Source organism: Myotis nattereri (genome assembly GCF_964212035.1).
Source record: "Myotis nattereri genome assembly, chromosome: 21".
NCBI classification, from domain to species: Eukaryota; Metazoa; Chordata; class Mammalia; order Chiroptera; family Vespertilionidae; genus Myotis; species Myotis nattereri.
In genome coordinates, this window is record NC_138097.1 from 11,330,563 (window position 1) to 11,351,153 (window position 20,591).

General features: G+C 58.1%; 1 protein-coding gene across 1 annotated transcript in view; it reads right to left on the reverse strand.

Moving 5' to 3' along the window:
* Nucleotides 1-351: 351 nt before the first annotated feature.
* Nucleotides 352-20,591, reverse strand: part of ACAN (aggrecan) — a 61,964-nt gene continuing 41,724 nt past the window's right edge. Inside the window, exons 11-18 of the mRNA XM_081114748.1 lie at nucleotides 19,957-20,172; nucleotides 15,513-18,947; nucleotides 9,661-9,774; nucleotides 5,309-5,467; nucleotides 4,576-4,658; nucleotides 3,356-3,500; nucleotides 2,004-2,186; nucleotides 352-1,159 (exon numbers count right to left, since the gene is read on the reverse strand). Coding sequence (XP_080970874.1) covers nucleotides 1,080-1,159; nucleotides 2,004-2,186; nucleotides 3,356-3,500; nucleotides 4,576-4,658; nucleotides 5,309-5,467; nucleotides 9,661-9,774; nucleotides 15,513-18,947; nucleotides 19,957-20,172 — 4,415 coding nt within the window. The 3' untranslated portion in view covers nucleotides 352-1,079. The remainder of the gene's footprint in view (nucleotides 1,160-2,003; nucleotides 2,187-3,355; nucleotides 3,501-4,575; nucleotides 4,659-5,308; nucleotides 5,468-9,660; nucleotides 9,775-15,512; nucleotides 18,948-19,956; nucleotides 20,173-20,591) is intronic.

Consider the following 20,591-nt stretch of genomic DNA (forward strand, 5'->3'; position numbering starts at 1 on the left):
GTTATTTATTTTTAAAAAATATATTTTATTGATTTTTTTATCGAGAGGAAGGGAGAGGGATAGAGAGTTAGAAACATCGTTGAGAGAGAAGCATCGATCAGCTGCCTCCTGCACACTCCCTACTGGGGATGTGCCCGCAACCCAGGTACATGCCCTTGACCGGAACCGAATCTGGGACCCTTCAGTCCTCAGGCCGACGCTCTATCCACTGAGCCACACCGGCTAGGGCCCATTTGGGGTTATTTGATCAAAACCTGTCCCCACGACCACCCGTCCTAAGGCCCCCTTCCGTAGACCCTAGACCACGGTTACCTCTTTAAATTAAAAAAAAAAAAAGAAGGGAAAAGAAATAGATCTCTTCCAATGTCTTTATTATTATAATTATCATAATCTTCAATTTTCAAAAATATAAATAGGTGCGCGGAACCCTGGTGCCTGCACGGTCCCGGGGGGTGGGGGAGGGAGGGGGAGGGGCGGGGGCGCTCCCACTGGGAAGGAGGTGCCCCCACCCAGCCCTGCCGAGAGAGATGACACCTGCTAGGGTGGCAGACCAGGTGAGGGGACGCCAGCCGGACGGACAGAAGAGGGACCCTTGGAGGGAACCTGACCCCCACGCAGCGGAAGGCTCCTGGCGGGCTCCCCGCAGGTACATTCAACTGTGGCTCCGGGTTCTTCATGCCCTGGGCCTCTGCCCCTCCTCCCTCCTCCCTAGCTCTCCCTGGAGGTCGAAGAACCAACGATTGCACTGCTCTTGGATAAAGTCAGCAAACAAAAAATAATCTTCTTTATTTAACTTAACCCCTCCCTGCTCCCTGTCCCTGCACTGGTCCCCGGAAAGGCACAACGGGAGGATAAAGAAATGTCCACGGGTTACAATACGTCTGCTTTGCTTTGGCATTTTTTTTTTGGGGGGGGGGGAGTCAAATGCGGTTTTTTTTGGCCGTTCGGGGGGTGGGTGGGTGGGGTGCATACACACTGTGGGATTTCCTTTCTTCCTTCTTTAATGGGATTCCTTATATGGCAGAAAGCGACAAGAGGACACCGTCCGAGGGGGCGCGTCAGCCTGCAAGGCTCTGGGCTCAGCATCCTGGGCGCGGCCTGGGGCTCCTCCGTGGGGCCCGGGAGCTTCGCTTCTGTAGTCTGCGCTTGTAGGTGGCGGCTGGGGGAAGGGAGAGGGGACAGTCTTGGTGAACCCCCAGGGTGGGGGAAGGAGGGGGGAAGGGGCCCGGCCCAGCCCCTCCCTGGCCGGCCTGCCCACTCCCTGCAGAAACCCAGGCTAGTGAAGGCAGCCTGAGGTTTTTTCTACTTTCTGAGCTTTCTTTTTCTTTTTTAAAAAAATGTATTTTTATTGATTTCAGAGAGAAAGGGAGAGGGAGAAAGAGATAGAAACATCAATGATGAGAGAGCATCATGGATTGGCTGCCTCCTGCACGCCCCCTACTGGGGATAGAGCCCACAACCCGGGCATGTGCCCTTGACTGGGAATCGAACCCGGTACCCTTCAGTCTGCAGGCCAGTGCTCTACCCACTGAGCTAAACCAGCTAGGGCCCTTCTGAGTTTTCTTTTTGTAAAAAATATATATTGTTATTGATTTCAGAGAGGAAAGGAGAGAGAGAGAGAGAGAAACATCAATGATGAGAATCATTAATAGGCTGCCTCCTGCACGCCCCCTACTGGGGATCGAGCCTATAACCTGGGCATGTGCCCTGACCGGGAATCGAACCCGGTACCCTTCAGTCTGCAGGCCGATGCTCTACCCACTGAGCCAAACCAGCTAGGGCCCTTCTGAGTTTCCTTGAACCAACTTGGGCTAAGGGGCTTTGGCTGGGGTTGAAAAGGGGAGCAGGCTGCCTGCTTTCTCCTCTGTCCCTGGGGCTGGGGGGCGAGGGGGGTCAGGGACAGGTGACCTTGCCCACAGATGGTGCTGCCCGTGAGGGTGTGGGGTCCCCAGGAGAGGGCTGCAGCGCGGTGCCCAGCCGGGGGCGGGGGGGGCGGTGCTCACGGTCTGTGCAGGTGATCCGAGGCTCCTCCCAGTGCCCGCTGGGCAGGCACCGGATGGTGGGCAGGTGGCGCTGGACGAAGCCCTCGGCGCACTGGTACCGCACCAGCGCGTTGATCTCGTAGCGGTCCTTCTTCTGGCCGAACGTCCTGGCGTGCTCCACCATGGGGGGCTCTCCGCAGGCCACTGGGGGGCAAGCACCCGTCAGAGGGGGACCTCAGGGAGGGGCTCTGGTTTTTGTTAAATCTTTATTGTTGGAAGTATTACATATGTCCCCCTTTCCCCCCATCGACCCCCTCCAGCCCCTCCCCCCACCCCTCACAGCCCCATTGTCTGTGTCCATGGGTTATGCATCTATGCATCCAAATTCTTGGATTGATTACCTCCCACCCACCCTCCCTCGCCTTCCCTCTGAGATTCCGCCCTCTGTTCCAGGTTTCCATGTCTCTGGATCCACTCGGTTCATCAGTTTATTTTGCTAATTAGATTCCTCGCACGTGTGAAATCACGGGAAACTTGGCTGTCTCTGACTGGCTTGTTTCACTTAGCGTGATACCCTCCAGGTCTTAGGGGGGCTCTTGCGAAGACCCCCGCCCACGATGAGCCAGCGTGGTCCCCTCTGGCTGTGACGAGACAGCCTGGAGCCCACGGCACGCGGCAGGGGCGTGGAGCCCGCACACCCAGCCTCGAACCCGGAATTGACCCTCTCTGCTAAGGGTGTTTTCATGCAGCGCTCAGAATCTGGCCACCCTCTGGGCTCCCCGGTTTAGAGCGAGCAGGGAGGGAATAAAAGGAGGGTCTTCAGGGGACGAGGAGAAGACGGAGGGTGGGAGAAAGGGAGAGGAAGAGGGTGAGAGCCGGCAGATCGGCTGGAGCTGTTCATGAAATCATCCTAGTGCCGGGAAAGTGGGGCCGAAACGTTCCCTAGCAGTGGACTCGCTCCTGCCGTTGGCTCTGGGAGGCTGATGCGGGGAGTGGCCCCCAGGACAGTTCCAATCTGGCTGGTGGCGATGAGGTGACAGCAGCAGCCAAGACACAAGGAACCTAAAGTCTTTTTGTTGTCGTTAATCCTCACCTGAGGATATCTTCCCATTGATTTTTAGAGAGAGTGGGAGGGAGGGGGAGACACACAGAGAGAGAAACATCGATGTGAGAGAGACACATCGATCGGCTGCCTCCTAAACGCGCCTCGACCAGGCCTGGGGATGGAGGCACCGAGGTCCGTACCCTTGACCGGAATCGAACCCGGGACCCTTCAGTCTGCAGGCTGACGCTCTATCCACGGAGCCAAACTGGCCAGGGCTGGACCCTGAAGTCCTGCTTCCTCCCGCCTGGGCCCTCTCAGGCCGGCTTACCTGTGCCCTTCTTACACGTGAAGGGCAGGTGGTAATTGCAGGGCACGTCGTTCCACTCGCCCTTCTCGTGCCAGATCATCACCACGCAGTCCTCTCCGGAGGCAAAGAAGTTGTCGGGCTGGTTGGGGCGCCAGTTCTCAAATTGCTGTGGGTGGGAGCGGGGCAGGGGTGAGGCGGGCACAGGAGCCATGTGGCTTGTCTGGCCTGACCCCCCCTTTCTCTCCTGTCACGCCCCAGCGGCCTCTCCTCTCTCTCTCTCTCTCTCTCTCTCTCTCTCTCTCTCTCTCTCTCTCTCTCTCTTCTTGTTAATCCTCACCCAAGGATATTTTTTCCATTGATTTTTAGAGAGAGTGGAAGGGAGGGGGAGACACAGAGAGAGAAACATTGATGTGAGAGAGACTCATGGATTGGTTGCCTCCTGCATGTGTACCGACCAGGGCCCACACCACCTAGGAGGAGCCTGCAACCAAGGTACATGCCCTTGACCGGAATCGAACCCAGGACCCTTTGGTCCACAGGCTGACACTCCATCCACTGAGCCAAACTTGCTAGGGCTTTAAAAAAAAAATTATATATATATTGATTTCAGAGAGGAAGGGAGAGGGAGAGAGGGACAGAAACATCAATGAGAGAATCATGGACCGGCTGCCTCCTGCACGCCCCCTCCTGGGGTTCGAGCCCGCAACCCGGCATGTGCCCTGACCGGGGATGGAACCGTGACCCCCTGGTTCATAGGTTGACGCTCAACCACTGAGCCACGCCAGCCGGGCCAGGAAGCCTTCTGGGACGCCTGAGCAACTTGAGCTCCTAGAGGCAGAGCATTTACTATGTGTGTTGTTCATTAGGCGACTATGGCGCTGTCTGTCTGTCTGTGTCCTTGAGTCCACGCCAGCCCGTTGTGGGACAAGGTGCCCTCTAAAGCTTCCGTACGTCTCTCAGGGTGCTTTGCCTTCATTCATTCATTGCGTCCTCCTTTCCCTCCTTCCCTCACGGGGTCATTCGCTCACCGTGTCCAGCCCTGGGCTGGTGTTGGAAGGGGAGATGAGAGAGACCCCCCCCACCCCTCTCCTCCCCCATCCCCCCTTCCCCCTCCCCCCTCCCCCCGCCCTGAGTGCCTGGAGCGGCAGCTGCTCTGGATGTGGCTGGAATGTCTCTCTCTGGCGTCTCTATGCCCCTCCTTGGGGTCGCCCACTCTTGCCGGGGCCCCTGGCAGAGCTCACCAGGGAGTGTCCATCTGACCAGCAGAAGTCGCCTTCGATGCTCCTGTCGTTCAGGCCGATCCACTGGTAGTTTTGAGCATTGTCTGCGGAGAGGACGCGGGTGTTGGGGTGGAAACACCCTGGGGATGTCTCAGACACTGGAGCTCACAGAGGCGGAGGGGACAGGGGGGTGGCGGGAGGGGGGTGCGCTTGGAGGAGCACGCCACCCGCTTCTGAGGTCCGGACAGGGGCACGTGCGTGATGGGAGTGCCTGCGCCCACCGCCCCCAGCTGGCACGGGCTGGTGACAGCCACGGGGTTACTCTGGGGCTGACTTATTATTATTATCATTATTATATATTTTATTGATTTTTTACAGGAAGGAAGGGAGAGGCATAGAGAGTTAGAAACATCGATGAGAGAGAAACATCAATCAGCTGCCTCCTGCACACCCCCTACTGGGAATGTGCCCGCAACCCAGGTACATGTCCTTGACCGGAATTGAACCTGGGACCCTTCAGTCCGCAGGCCGACGCGCTATCCACTGAGCCACACCGGCCAGGGCAGGGGGCTCATTCTGATAGATGCTGGGCTGTCCTGGGTGCAGCAGGAGCCACTGGCCCCAAAGACCCCTCTCTTCTCTCTCAGGCTGGGGGAAGCCCTTCCCGCCCTCCCTGCCCCACCCCTGCAGCCTCGCTGGGTCCCAGTCTGCCAGCCTCTGGTTCCCCTCCGCCCTGAAACCCCACCGCACTCACTGTTGACGAACTCCTGTTCCTCAGGGGTGAGGATGCTGCTCAGGTGGGACTGGTGCTTCCGGCAGCGGCTCTCGGCGTCCACCCAGCTCTTGCGCTCCGGGAAGTGCCGGTAGCAGTGGCCCTGGAACTTGGTCCAGCCCTCCTCGCACAGCGCCTGGTCTGCAACACAGGTGGGGGGGGGGTGGCTTGACGGGAGGGGCCGAGGCCGCCAGCCTCGTGGTACTGACTCCTGTGTTGGCCCTGCCTTCCATGTCACCCCCTCCAACGAGGGGGAGGCCCAGCTGGGTGGGGCTCAGGGTGGAAGTCAGGGAGGCCTGGCCCTGGCCCCCGGGCCCTGCGTGCAGGTTCCCACCCTCCGAGAAAAGCCCGGGATCCTTCCCTCTCTCGGCTCCTCCCCCCCCCCCCCCCCCCCCCCCCCCCCCCCCCCGTCTCCCCAGCTTCTCTCCTGTCTCTGCCTGCTCTGGGGGAGGTGGGAAGGTGGGAGGCGGGAAGCTTTGAGGCTCTGAGGGTCTCTAGGGAGAGAGGGGATTGTGGGGAGGGTGTGAAGGCGGCAGCAGCAGGAGGCAGAGCTGGGGGCAGGAAGGACCCTGGGGTGGGGACAGAGGAGCAGAAATAAGTCTGCTTTGGGTCCAAAGAGGACGCAGAGCTGCAAGTCCGGCCGTCTGTCCATCCGTCCGAGCTGGCTCTAGCTCAGTGCACCGTGTCTCCCTCTTAAAGGGCCAAGCAGCCAAGACGGGGGTCCTGGCTTTTGATTTTCTCTCGGTGGCAGGTGAGGAGCGGGGAGGAGCGTCCCTCCCCACAAAGCTCTATGGGTTACGGGTTCTGAGTTCGGAGGAGGGGCTGGGCATGGGCTCCTGGTGCAGGAGTGGAGCTCCCGGGGCAGCCTGGGGGGACAGCCAGGTGGGGGGGGGGTGAGGCTCTCAGGCATGGGTGGGAGGGTCCTGATGTGTGCGTCTTCCCAACTCTGCCTCCGGCCATCACAGCGGCAGCTTGCAATGGGCCCGGTGGGAGCATGCTCCCTCGGAAACGGGCGGCTGCTGCACGTGAGGGCTCCCCCTTCGGCTCCGAGAGCCCAGCCCGCTGTTAAACATTTGTGGGCGCAGCGCTGGGCGGAGGGAATTCCCAGACCCCTTCTTTCCTTCTGCCCGGGGGGGCCCCCCAGGCACAAGTGCCCCAGGGCCCTGGGCAGCCTCCCAGGGGGAGAGGACCAGTTGGGAGGGGAAGGAACTCGGGCTGGAGGGGTGCAGGCGTGGCCAATGGGAGGAGCGGGGAGAGTGGGAGGCCAGTAGGCTGAGAGGAAAGAGGCAGAGCAGCCGGGGGGGCCGAGGAGGGTGCTGCTGCTCCCCCCGAGGGCAATGCCTTCGGGCAAAGGTCTGGAAAGAAGGCGGGAGGCCTCAGAGCTGGTGCGGCACCCAGGCCACCCGGGGGCTGGCTGTGCGGTCCATTCTTGGGCCACCTCAGTGTCTGAGGGCCCAGCTGGAGCAGGCAGCTGCTGGGGGAGAGGCAGGGCCATGCATGCAGGATGGAGGCCTGGGGCGGGGAGGGGGGTGGGGGGAGAAGGAAGTAGCCACAGCATTCCAGGGGGGCTGGGAGTGGGAGAAGCAGGGGGACCAGAGCCCAGGCAGGAGGGCCTGGGGGTGGTGCGGGCTCAGGATGGGACGGGAGAGGAGACACAGCCCTGCTTAGATGGGTGCCTGTACCCAGGGCCCAGCTGGGCGGCTCTGGCTCCACCCAATGTCCTGTCAGGGCCCTGCCTCCATGCCCACAGGACATCCCCACTCCCAGCCTGGTGCCCGGGAGCTGTGGTCCGAACGGACCTTCCAGACCCTTCTCTCCCATGACAAATATGTTGCCATCCTGTGGAGAAAATGCTTATACCTCTGTCCTCCCACCCCAGCCAGGACCCCATGCACCAAAGTCTTGGGGACTTGGGGACTTGGGGTGAGAGTGGAGGATGGGAGGCTGCAGGGAGGAGGAGGAGGAGCACTTGGGCCTTTGCTTGCAGGCGCCTGAAGTTCCCCCGCCAGCCTGTGACCTTGGCAATGCCTCCAGAAACATGCGATCCTCCTGCCTCCCACACTGCTTAGGACCAAAGGGGGACTGCCCAGGAGTTCCCACTGCTTCCTGCAAGTTTCTGGGATGTCCAGCCTGAGACTGCATTACAAGTGGTTTTTGCCCAGCTGGCGTGGCTCAGTGGTTGGGCGTCGACCTATGAACCGGGAGGTTACTGCTCAATTCCCTGTCAAGGGCACATGCCCGGGTTGCAGGCTTAATCCCCAGTAGGGGGCGTGCAGGAGGCAGCCGAACCATGATTTTTTCTCATCATTGGTGTTTCTCTCTCTCCCTCTCCCTTCCTCTCTGAAATCAATAAAAATATATTAGAAAAGATGGTTTTGCCCTAACTGGTTTGGCTCAGTGGATAGAGCGTCGGCCTGCAGACTGAAGGGTCCCAGGTTCGATTCCGGTCAAGGGCATGTGCCTTGGTTGCGGGCACATCCCCAGTAGGGGGCGTGAAGGGGGCAGCTGGTCGATGTTTCTCTCTCATCGATGTTTTTAACTCTCTATTCCTCTCCCTCTCTGTAAAAAATCAATAAAATATATTAAAAAAAATAAAAATAAATAAAAAAGATGGTTTTAAGCCCCTGAACACTTCCAGTTCTCTATGGGCTGTTGCTACCAGCAACTGTAATTCTTATCTCCCCCATTCTGAGCTGGGATGGCCCTGAGAGCCAGGACATGGGGCTCCTGGTGAGGGAGCGGGGGGGCTCGGCCTGGCATGCGCTGCTGCCCTGGGAGAGCCTGGCACACAGCTGCCCTGCAGAGCCTGGCTCAGGTGCAGCAGCAGAGGGACAGGCAAGGCCCAAGAGAAGAAACTCAGCCCTTGCCCCTTGCACTGAGGCCCTGCTCTCTCTAGCCAGTCCTCTGCCTTGCACGGGGGAGGAGGAAAGGAAGTGTGGGCCGGAGTGGCATTGTCATGGCATCGGTCACCCTGGTGAAGAGGAGAGGGCGACATGCAGCCGTCCCTGCTCATGCATGACCGGGGCATGCGGGTGACGCGGGAGCTCTCAGGCAGGCAAACCGCAGCTCTGGCCAGAGAAGAAGGGGAAGGCAGCTTGGCCTGGGAGGCACAGTGGCTCCCAGTGCCACGGAGGGTGCCGCCGAGGTCCCACGGGCCACAAGCAGCAGACGCACGCTCATGCCCGTGCCCATGGGAGGAAGGTCCCTGGCTGTCAACCCGAGTGAGAGTCAGTTACTCCCGCCCACGGCTTCCTTCAAGGCCAAGGCGCGGAGTCTGCTCTGTCCTCTTAATCTGATGCGTGCACTGCCCTTGACGGTGCATCACCGTGGGCCTGGAGGCCCTGAGGAGGTTAGCGTTTTATTTACTTATTATTTATTTAAAACATATTTTTATTGCTTTCAGAGAGGAAGGGAGAGGGGGAGAGAGAGAGAGAGAGAAACATCAACGATGAGAGAGAATCATGGATCGGCTGCCTCCTGCATGCCGCCTACCGGGGATCAAGCCTGCAACCCAGGCATGTGTCCCTGCCCGGAATGGAACCTGGGACCCTTCAGTCCGCAGGCTGACGCTCTATCCACTGAGCCAAACCAACTAGGGAAAGATTAGTGTTTTAAAGGTCTCCCAGAGCCCAGCCAGCGTGGCTCAGTGGCTGAGTGTTGACCTATAAACCAGGGGGTCACGGTTCGATTCCCGATCAAGGCACATGCCCAGGGTTGCAGGCTTGATCCCTAGTGTGGGGTGTGCAGGAGGCAGCTGATCCATGATTCTCTCTCACCATTGATGTTTCTCTCTCTCTCCCTCTCCCTTCCTCTCTTAAATCAATAAAAATATATTAAAATAGCCTGGCCGGTGTGGCTCAGTGGTTGAGTGTCGACCTGTGAACCAGGAGGTCACGGTTCAATTCCCGGTCAGGGCACATGCCCGGGTGGCAGGCTCGATCCCCAGTGTGGGACGTGCAGGAGGCAGCTGATGAATGACTCTCTCTCACCACTGATGTTTCTCTCTCTCTCTCCCTTCCTCTCTGAAATAAAAGTATATTAAAATAAAATATAGGTCACCCAGAGCCCCACATTCCAAAGTGCCGGCTGGCCCGGCCTGCACGTCTCCCCTATTCTTAGATCAGCCACTGCCCCGGAAGCGGGACAGCAACAGAAGGAGTGGCGGTGAGTCGGGTGGACTTCTCGCTGTGCCTCCCGGGGTGGACTTCTCTCTGGATGGATTGCGGGGGCCCCTGGCCAGGGCCCGGAGCCTGTGGTTAGCAGGGGAGGGTGAGGGAGGAGGAGGGGGTGCAGCAGTTAGCAACATTAGCTGAAGCCGAGACGGCCGGCCGTACCGATCTCACACAGGTCCCCTCGGTAGCTGGGAAGGCATAAGCATGTGAAAGAGTCGATGGCGTCCACGCAGGTGGCTCCATTCACACAAGGGCTTGAGAGGCACTCATCAATGTCTGCAAGAAACCAAGGGCCACCATTAGGACGCCCGCCGGCTTCGCGAGCACTGCGGCCTCTTTCTCTGGGTGGCCGGCCCTGCGGCTCTCCTGAGCCCTGGGAGGGGTGGCTGGGTTTCCTGAGAACTGTTGCTGCTGCTGCTGCTGCTGCTGCCGCCGCCATCCTGGAGCTGAGCCGAAGATGCAGAGAGGGGTCTCCTGGATGCATGTGGTTCTTGATTGGCAAGCTGAGTGAGGTGGGGCCCGATTTCCAAGTGCATGAGAGAGGTGGTGCTTTGAAAGCCAAATGCCTACTGGGGAGAGTGAGCGCGGAGTACCTCCGAGATGCCTCCTCTTGAGACTATTTCAAAAAGCCGTGGGGCCCGGCAGGCGTGGCTCAGTGGTTGATTGTCGACCTATGAACCAGGAGGTCACGGTTCGATTCCCATTCAGGGCACATGCCCGGGTTGCGGGCTCGATCTCCAGTATGGGGCGTGCAGGAGGCAGCCGATCCATGATTCTCTCTCATCATTGATGTTTCTCTCTCTCTCTCCCTTTCCTAAAATTAATAAAAAAAAAAAGAAGCCATGGGGGTCTGACCTGGCGTTGAGCAAGGACGTTGAAGGTCAAGTTCTTGAAGCTTGGCTAAGCTCTTCCTTTTTCCTCGCTTCCTCTGTAGCTGTGCGCCAGGGGCGGAAGGCAAGGCCATGCAACGCTCGAGTGAATAAAAAGGTCTGCAGAGTAGGAAACGATGAAAAAATGGCAGGATGGGACGTGTGCGTGGGAACCACGAACATCTGTGGGTTGCGGACACCGTTCTTGTCTTCAGTACATAAGTTTTTGGAGCATCTTCTGAAGATGAAGCCAGCATTGTTCTCTTAGGGTGGGGGGGGGGGGTGGGGAGAGCCAGAAACCCAGCCCAACCCTCCCCTAGGCAATCTTGTTTGTGTCTAAGGGTTCCGTTGACGTGGACAACTCCAGTGAGTCACAACTTCAGAGGGGGTCCCTCCTGGCCAGTGGGAGACCCGTGTTTGAAGCCGGTCGGCGAGGCACTTAGTAAGTAGGTGGCCGCCCGCCAACACCAGCCGGTGGGACACAGGCAGGTCGCCATCAGCCTCTCCTTCCCAGGCTCTCTCTTCCCTTCCGTTCTTCCAGTCCAAGATGTTCTTTCTGACCCCACTTCTTTGCCAGGACTTGAATCGGTATGGCCTTTGCCTCGAGGTTTTCTCCACTGGCCGAGGTGAGCACTGCATCTCCTAATCTCGTCTGTCTGTCTGTCTCTTCCTGCTGGTTCTTTCCTGGGCGACTCCCCCTGGGAGCATGTTGCAAGGGACCGCGAAGCTCCTCTTCCCAGGAGATCAATGAAAGTCTGCGATGAATGGGTTCCGCGGGCTCAGGGGGCACCCGGATACGTGGTTCGGCCTGGGTATGTGCGTCTGTGCTACAACCTTCAGGACCCGACGTGCCTAGGGGGGCCTCTACGTGAGCAGGGATTATTAGTTCTCGCCTCTCACAAGGGCAGACGACGCCTGACAGCCAGTCCTCCGATTAGAAGGCAAACGCACTTTCTTCTGGACCCTTCTCCCTGCCGCCTAGACGAGGGTTGGGTTGGGTCTGTGCAGCGAATGGGTGGCCTGCGGGCGTCTGCCTCTTCCCGCGAACTTCTTAACTTCACGTCGGACTAGGCACCGACAGTTCCGAGTCTGGAACTGTTCCAAGCAAAACCCAAATGCATGAGGGACGGACTGCAATCCCAGCATGCACTTGGGTTCCCAGCAGCAGCAGCAGGAGCAGCAATAGGTCAGGCTGGTGGGCCGGCGGAAGCTGGGGGCGACCCCTCTCCTCTGTCCAGTAGCGGCGTCATTGCGGGAGACGGGGAGCACTGGGCGAGGGGGGGGGATGAAGCAAATGTAGGCGCTAAAGCAGTTGTACAGAGCGGGGTGGGGGGGGCAGGGGGGGCCTGTGGGCGGAGGAGCCAGATGTCAGCCCCGGGGCCTGTACCCAGACCACGGAGGAGAGGGCGGGAGGGGCAGAGGCCCCGGGGAGGTCCGGCCAGGTGGCTTCCAGGTGTTCCAGCAGCTTCTATCACCACCCCCCTCCCACTCCCCCGCGACACTCCCACATGGCCTGAGGTTTCAGGGAGCAGTTTTGTTTTGCCTTCTGTGTGCAGCCAGGACACAACATCTGAGAAAGTTGGGGGGACGAAGGGGGCTGTACAACTCAAGGAGCCGGTTCCAGGGCTCAGAGGGTCTTGTGCAAGGCCCCTGGGTTCACACATGAGGAGGGAAGGAAGGGCGACCGTCCTGGAGCCCAGACAGCCTGTGGGTGTCTTGGGGGGTTCAGGGAGGCTGCGAGTCAGCATCCCGGGCAGGAGGAAGAGGGCTGATGACCCCGGATGGGGCTTTTTATGGCCGCCCTGGCCCTGCATGGCCACATCTTTCCGTGAAGGACAGTCAGGACACTGCTCATCTTCTGGAACCATGAGAAGGAGTGGGGCCGGCCCCGCTGTGACCGAGCGCAGAGAGGGGGTCCCAGACAAGGTGGCGGCAGGTGGGGACGGGGAGGGCTGTGGGCAACGGGCAGATGACATGAAGGAAGAGAGGAAAGAGAGGGACCCACGATGTCTCAGGAATCTCCCCTGAGCCACATGCTACGTCTCACACACATGATCCCCCCAACAGGCCCGTGGCAGGAAGGTCACTGTGCCATGTAACCAGGTAAGGGAACAGGTGAAGTGACCAAGCTACTCACAAAGCTGTCTGGGAAGAAAGCCTTTTTAAAAGACATGGTCAGAGCCCAGCTGACCATGTGGCTCAGGGGGTAGAGCACCGACCTATGAACCAGGAGGTCACGGGCCGATTCCCGGTCAGGGCACATGCCTGGGTGGTGGGCTCCATCCCCAGTCGGGGGCGTGCAGGAGGCAGCCGATCCATGATTCTCTCTCATCATTGATGTTTCTATCGTTCTCTCTCTCTCTCTCTCTCTCTCTCGTCCTCTCTGAAATCAATTGAAAATATATATAAAAAAATAAAAGACGTGATTAGAGAAAGGCTGTCCTTACATGAGGTTAGTTAAGGTCCACTGTCACCTATTTCTAATGTCAGGGGCCCGGGGACGCGCGCTGGGACTTCTGATACCAGGGTCACACTTTTGCTTTCAGTATCAGGTTGGGGAAGGGGCTGCTAAGAATGAGCTGCTGGATCACACCTGACCTGAAGCCAGCCGTGAATCCCAGAGCTCGGGGACAAGCTCTGCGTCATTTCCTGCAGGGCACGACGGGGACCCAAACCCCACCAGACCCATGCACGCAGGGACTTTCGTCGGAGAGGTCTGCCCTCCATGATGCACAATAGCCCTTCTGAGTGTCCCCACAGGGACCACGGGGCGTGACCGGCTATCCTTAACAAACACCCTCATTTAGCATTTCTTTGAAGTCTCAACTTTTATCTTCAAAATTCAAGTACATGTCCTAGCTGGTTTGGCTCAGCGGATAGAGCATTGGACTGAGGACTGAAGGGTCCCGGGTTCGATTCCGGTCAAGGGCACATGCCTTGGTTGCAAGCCCCATCCCCAGTGTGAGGCATGCAGGAGGCAGCCAGTTAATGATTCTCTCGCATCATTGATGTTTCTCTCTCTCTCTCTCCCTCTCCCTTCCTCTCTAAAATCAATAAAAATATATTTTAATAGGAAAAAAACAATTCAAGTATATTTCGCATTCCACACCTCAAACCATCAGCAGCTACACTAACTACTTCTCTGTTTCGTTACTTAGCTTGACTTTTTCCTCCTAAACCGCCATGTAGAACAGATGCCCTAGGCCAGTGATGGCGAACCTTTTGAGCTCGGCGTGTCAGCATTTTGAAAAACCCTCACTTAACTCTGGTGCCGTGTCACATAGAGACATTTTTTGATCTTTGCAACCATAGTAAAACAAAGACTTATATTTTTGATATTTATTTTATATATTTAAATGCCATTTAACAAAGAAAAATCAACCAAAAAAATGAGTTCGCGTGTCACCTCTGACACGTGTGTCATAGGTTCGCCATCACTGCCCTAGAAAGACGTGGCTTCTAGTCCCAGGTAGTCTGAGCAGCCTGAGCCCCAGGTGACCTCGGTGGTCCCCACCCTCCCCTGCCTGCATCCATGAGGGCCTTACCTACATCGCAGTGCTCGCCACTGTGGCCAGGGGGGCACAGGCATAGCACGTGTCCCTCCGTCTCCTGACAGGTCCCAGGGCCACAGGGATCCTCGCCGCAGGACCTGGCTCGGGCTACACCCCCCGGGGAGAGGCTAAGCACCCAGCAGCCGGCCGCCTGGGGTGCGGCGCAGCCTCCCAGACCCCCAGGTTGGGGCACGAGGTCCCGTAAGCTCACGAGGCTGATTTGGGGTCAGCGTGTTTCTGGGGCGCCTCCTGGACTCCTGGCCCTGGTACCCGGGGCCTGGGCACACAGCAATGTGCAAGGGACCCCAGAACAAAAGTGGGGGGCAGGGTCAGCTGCTTGTGCCCGGTGCTGAGATGCTGCTAAGGTGCGACAGTCACTACAGTCCAGAGGAGTCCTTTAGACTGGGATTGGTGTGGAGATCCCGGGGCTCAAGTCAGGACCCAGCCCAAATGACACCTCGTCATTCCTTAAATTGTGCTGGTTTGAACCCTGCACAAAAGTAAATATTTGGGGATAAAGGCCACCAGGAGGTTCATTCTCTCATCCTATACTCACTCATGGGAAGGGGCCAGGAACACAATTTTCAGCATTATTCAATAAACTTGCTTTATTGAGGCCTGCGGCCTGCCAGCCGAGTTTGACATTCTTGACCCATAGTCATCGTCCCTCTCTCTGTGCCAAAGACAAATAATCAGGTTCACACATCAATGTTCTCAAGAGGGAACTTAATGGTAACCATCACTAATCCTTTTTTTTTGTTGTTAATCCTCACCGGAGGATATTTTCCCATTGATTTTTAGAGAGAGTAGGAGGGAGAGAGAGAGACACACACACAGAGAAACATCGATGTGAGAGAGACACATCAATTGGTTGCCTCTGCACATGCTCCAACCAGGGCCGGAGATCAAGCCTGCAACCGAGGTACATGCCCTTAACCAGAATTGAACCTGGGACCTTTCAGTCCGCAGGCCGGCGCTCTATCCACTGAGCAAAACTGGCCAGGGCACAATCACTGATCTCTATGAGTGTGTCCTGTGTGCCTACTCTGATGCTCAGCGCTCGTTTTATACAGACAGTCTTCGGGTTACGTCGTACGTCGTTTTGTGGTTACTTCGCCATCTCCCATTTACGTATAAAAAAAAAAGTTCCGTCATTTCGACGTCTGTACATATGTGCTTTATGTTTCTTATTATTTATTTATCACCAGTAAAGGTCAAGAATTGTTATCTTTCTTGAAATTTTTTTTTTACTGTTTTACTTCATGACTGCTGTGTATGTGCTCCCTGTGAGCGACCAAGGTGCTTATGTAGGTGGGTTCCGACTTACGACAAAAATCACGTTACGTCGCGCCGTAGGAACGGATCTCCGACGTGACCCGAGGACCTGCTGTATATATTTACATGCTGTTTAATCTTCCCTGGTCCTATTCCCATTTCCCGGGGGAGGCTCAGAGAGGTTAAGAAACTTGCCTGAGGCTGCACAGCTCATCTCTGGGGGAGCTGTGCTCAGAGACTTGAATCTACACCGCCTCCCACTCTGCTACCATCTGAACTAGCCGCACACATGGAAAGGAAAAAGAGATGTCAGCCATACCTGTAGTGGTTGCCTCCGATCCTTCGGTCCCTTCTGCCGGAGCTGGGATGGAAGAAGCGTCCGTTGGGAAGACGGCTGTTTCGGCCGTTTGGGCCTCTTCTCCCGAATGCACGAGGCTTGAGGACTCCACTTCCAGATTTGCCTCTGCAGGGCGCTGGGGCTGCTGGGTCCATTCAAACTCCGGGATGCTGGTGCCGACGACAACACCCAACCCCGAGGTGTGACCAGACGGGTCCCCGCTGATCTCCGGCCCGTCTCCAGAAGCCCCGGGAGTGGCCGAAGGCCAGCCCGAGGTCTCCGTGGCCACATCGTACGTGGTGGTCGACTCTCCACTCATTCCCGACGGGGTGGAGCCCTCCGTGGGCCCTTCCTGGAAGGTGGAGGGGCGGCCGCTCACTTCCAGGCCTGAGGCTCCCTCCAGGTCAGCTTCGGGGAAGGCAGAGGTGGTTTCCCCCAGATCAGGGGTCCCCGACGCCACCCCGCTGGCCTCAGGAGCGGCAGACGCCCCCACCCCAGCCTCAGGAGAGGCAGACGTTTCGCTGCTGGATTCTGGGATCGATGATGCCTCGACCCCAGACCCGGGGAAGCTTGGCGTGGCTCCACTGAGGTCCCCCGATGTAGAGGCTTCTCCGCTGGACTCAAAAACCTGGGGAGTGTGTGTCAAAGGGGGTCTCTGGCCGAGTTCCTGGGAAACAGTTGGTTCCGTGACACCCTCCACGAATTCGGAAGTGATTAGAGTGACGTCGGGCAGTCCTGAGGCCTCCCCGCTGGTGCCCGTGGCTGCAGAAGACGCCCCACTGGCATCCGTGGAGCCGTAAAAGTCCCCGCTGAAATACGGGGTACTCGAAGGCTCGCCGCTGGGCTCCCCCAGCCCGGACTGCAGCCCGCTGAGGTCCGACAGTCCAGAATGGTCTCCGGACACGTCCGGCGCTCCGGAATGGGCGCCGCTGAGTTCTAGAATGCCCGAGGGCCCCTCCCCTGCTTCCTGGGCCGTTGGAGGCTGGGTTACAGATTCCACCAAAGTCCTGTCGACGAGCGAGACGGTGGGGAAGCCCCGTGGAAGTCCACTGCCATCGTAGGCTCCGGAGGGCAGGCCGCTCCCCACCTCGGCGCCGGAGGCCTCCCCGCTGACCTCGGCGGCTCCGCTGGGCAGGCCGCTGAATTCTGGAGGCTGCGACGGAAACCCACTGGAGGCAATGGTCCCGGACGACTGTCCGCTCACGTCCACCGTCCCCGAGGTGCCCGAGAGATCCGTCTCCCCAGAAGGGAGGCCGCTGAGTTCCACGGACCCCAAGCCTTCTTCTTCTCTAAACGGAGTTGGGGTCACCTCCACGAAGGTGCTGTCCACGAACGTAACACCGGAAGCGTCGCCGCTGCCACTCGTGGCGCCAGAAACCAGGTCGGGGATCCCCGAGGGGGCCCCGCTGAACCCGGGCCACCCCGAGGCCTGCCCACTGAGGTCAGGGACCCCAGACGTTTCTCCACTCGGGTCGGTCATGCCAAATGGGCGGCCGCTGCCAAGGTCTCCAGAAGCTTCTCCGCTGACACCTGGCTGTCCGGAGGACTGTCCACTGAGCTCGGCCATTCCAGACGTCTCCTCTGGAAACCCTGACGGCTGCCCACTGAGCTCAAAGAGCCCGGATGTCCCCCCGCCGAGGTCAGGGAATCCTGATGGCTGCCCGCTGACACCAAAGAATCCAGATGTCTCCCCGCTGATGTCGGGGGATCCAGATGGCTGGCCACTGAGTTCAGCTCCCGAAGGGAACCCGCTCGCGCCCCCGCTCACGTCCAACTCGCCGAAGGGCAGCCCGGATACCTCGCCAGCACCGCTCACGCCGACAGTGCCCCGCCCCTCCAGCTCACTCGCCGTGGCGGCTGTGACCACTTCCACCAGCGTGGTATCCACCAGGGAGACCGTCGGGAGCCCCGACGGAAGCCCACTGAAGTCCGGCGAGCCGGAGGATGGGCCGCTGCCGAGGTCCGTGCCAGAATACTCACCGCTGAATCCGGAGGGAAGGCCACTGGCTTCCGGAGCTTGCCCGCTTCCGAGAGTTCCAGAAGGTATCCCGCCCAGGCCCGAGTCTCCAGAAGCTGACCCGATCAAGTCTTCTTTTCCAGAAGGCAACCCGCTGAGGTCCTCGGGTCCAGAACCAGAGGTCTCTAGACCCTCTCCTCCAGAAGGAAGTCCACCGAGGTCCTCTACTCCAGAGGCAGAAGTTTCTGGAAGACCCTCTCCTCCAGAAGGAAGTCCACCGAGGTCCTCTACTCCAGAGGCAGAAGTTTCTGGAAGACCCTCTCCTCCAGAAGGAAGTCCACCGAGGTCCTCTACTCCAGAGGCAGAAGTTTCTGGAAGACCCTCTCCTCCAGAAGGAAGTCCACCCAGGTCCTCTACTCCAGAGGTAGACGTCTCCAGATGACTCTCACCTCCAGAAGGAAGTCCACCCAGGTCCTCTACTCCAGAGGCAGAAGTTTCTGGAAGACCCTCTCCTCCAGAAGGAAGTCCACCAAGGTCCTCTACTCCAGAGGTAGACGTCTCCAGATGAGTCTCACCTCCAGAAGGAAGTCCACCCAGGTCCTCTACTCCAGAGGCAGAACCTTCTGGATGGGTCTCACCTCCAGAAGGAAGTCCACTCAGGTCTACTCCAGAAGTAGAACTTTCTGGATGAGTCTCACCTCCAGAAGGAAGTCCACCCAGGTCTACTCCAGAGGTAGACGTCTCCAGATGACTCTCACCTCCAGAAGGAAGTCCACCCAGGTCTACTCCAGAGGTAGACGTCTCCAGATGACTCTCACCTCCAGAAGGAAGTCCACCGAGGTCTACTCCAGAGGTAGATGTCTCTAGATGACTCTCATCTCCACTAGGAAGTCCACCCAGGTCCTCTACTCCAGAGGCAGAACCTTCTGGATGAGTCTCACCTCCAGAAGGAAGTCCACCCAGGTCCTCTACCCCAGAGGCAGAGCCTTCTAGACCCTCACCCCCAGAAGGCAGCCCCCCAACGTGAGAAGTGTTGGACCACGTAATTCTATCTTCCTCCCCCGAGGCCAGTCCACTTCCCACAGGCAGGCCTGAGCCCGCTGCCGAGGTGACACCACTGGAGTCAAGGTCTTCCGAGGGCTGCCCACTGGCGTCCGGGTGTCCTGAAGCTTCTCCACTGGCTGAGAAGTCACCACTGACTTCCGGTGCCCCGGATGCCTCCCCGGAGCCCGGCAGCTCCATCCCACTGGGCACGGGGGGTGAAGGTGTGAACAGCGGCTCCTGGGAGGGGGCTGGCTCCTCTGAGGGGGATGGCTCTTCTGAGGGGGATGGCTCTTCTGAGGGGGATGGCTCCTTCGAGGGGGATGGCTCCTCCGAGGCCAAGGGCACTTCTGTGGCAGAAGGGCCTTCTGTGCTCTCCTCTGTGGCTGTGCTAGTGGGGGGCCATGTAGGAGGGACCCCTGGAGGACGAGAGGAAGAAAGACAAGGTGGGGATTTAGTAACTCTGCCCATTTTAAGCTCATGCAGAGAAGCCCAATTCCATTCCCTTCACAGTAACATCTTTCTTTGCCCCGGCTGGTTTGGCTCAGTGGGTAGAGGGTCGGACTGCAGACTGAAGGGTCCCGGGTTCGATTCTGGTCAAGGGCACATGCCTGAGTTGCGGGCTATGGGGCATGCAGGAGGCAGCCGATCCGTGATTCTCATCACTGATATTTCCATCTCTCTCTCCCCCTCTCCCTTCCTCTCTGAAATCAATAAAAATATTAAAAAAAATTTTTTTTTTTCTTTCAAGAGCTCAGAGATGTGTTCAGACATTTTGTAATGGAAGCTTGCACAGTATCTCTGGAAAGAAAGGAGAAAGGGAGGGAAAGAGGGAGACCAAGAAACTTTGCGGGATTTTAGGGGGTGCCATCCACACAACCCACTGGGTGTGGGGGCCTGGCTTTGTGAGATTTGCTGCGGTTCTCAACCTGTGGGTTGCGAACAATGAAAACACATCCTACATATCAGATATTTACATGACGATTCATCACAGTAGCAACATTACAGGTATGAAGTAGCAACGAAAATAATGTTATGGTTGGGGGTCACCACAACATGAGAAACTGTATGAAAGGGTCGCAGCATTAGGAAGGTTGAGAACCTTCCTAACTTAGGGGGTGCCATCCACACAACCCACTGGATATGGGGGCCTGGCTTTCCCGGGGGCTATCAAGGTCGCCCTTCAAGTACTTGCCCATCCTCATCTCATCGTATCTAAACCCATGGTTCTCCAAGTGCGGTCCCTGGACCAGAAGCACCAGAGTCACCGGACAGCTTGGTAGAAAAGCCAATTCTCAGACCCCACCCCAGCCCCACGGAATCAGACTCAGGGCCGGGCCCAGCACCCCCACGATGCTGCTGCTCGATGGGGTGCGAGAATCATTCCTCTGAACCCAGCCCCCCCGAGGCTGGGAAGGCCACACAGACCTGGCAGCGGCAAGGTGCCCGCGGGGGTGTAGGCCCGTTCCCATTCCGTGTGGTTTTCTGGCTCCACGGTGAAGTCGGGGACCACAGTGGTCTCCTCCCCCGAGGGGACAGCAGCCACGCCAGGTCCCACTTGGGGGGTGATCCAGTCCTCCACGTCTGAGGGGGGTGTGGGCGTGCCACCCCGATCTTCTCCGGGAGAGGGCGCAACCGAGACACCTAGAAGAGATGTGGGGGTGAGGGTTCCTTCTCACCAGTGCCCCACCCCAGCTGGCCCTTCTTGAGGGCAATCAGGGGAGTCTGAGGGGAGCCAGGCCTGTGCACGCGCCTTTTGGGGCCTCGACACCCCCATCTCCATCTAGCAATCCAGAGAGATCAGTTTAAAAAAACACATATTTTCTATGATTTCAGAGAGGAAAGGAGAGGGAGAGAGAGATAGGAACATCCATGATGAGAGAGAATCATTGACTGGCTGCTTCCTGCACGATCTAGGATCGAGCCTGCAACCCGGGCATGTGCCGTGACCAGGAATTGAACCGTGACCTCCTGGTTCATAGGTCAATGTTCAACCACTGAGCCCCTGTGGCCGGGCCAGAGAGATCAGGTTTGACCTCCTCAATTAATAAGAGCCGTTTTGC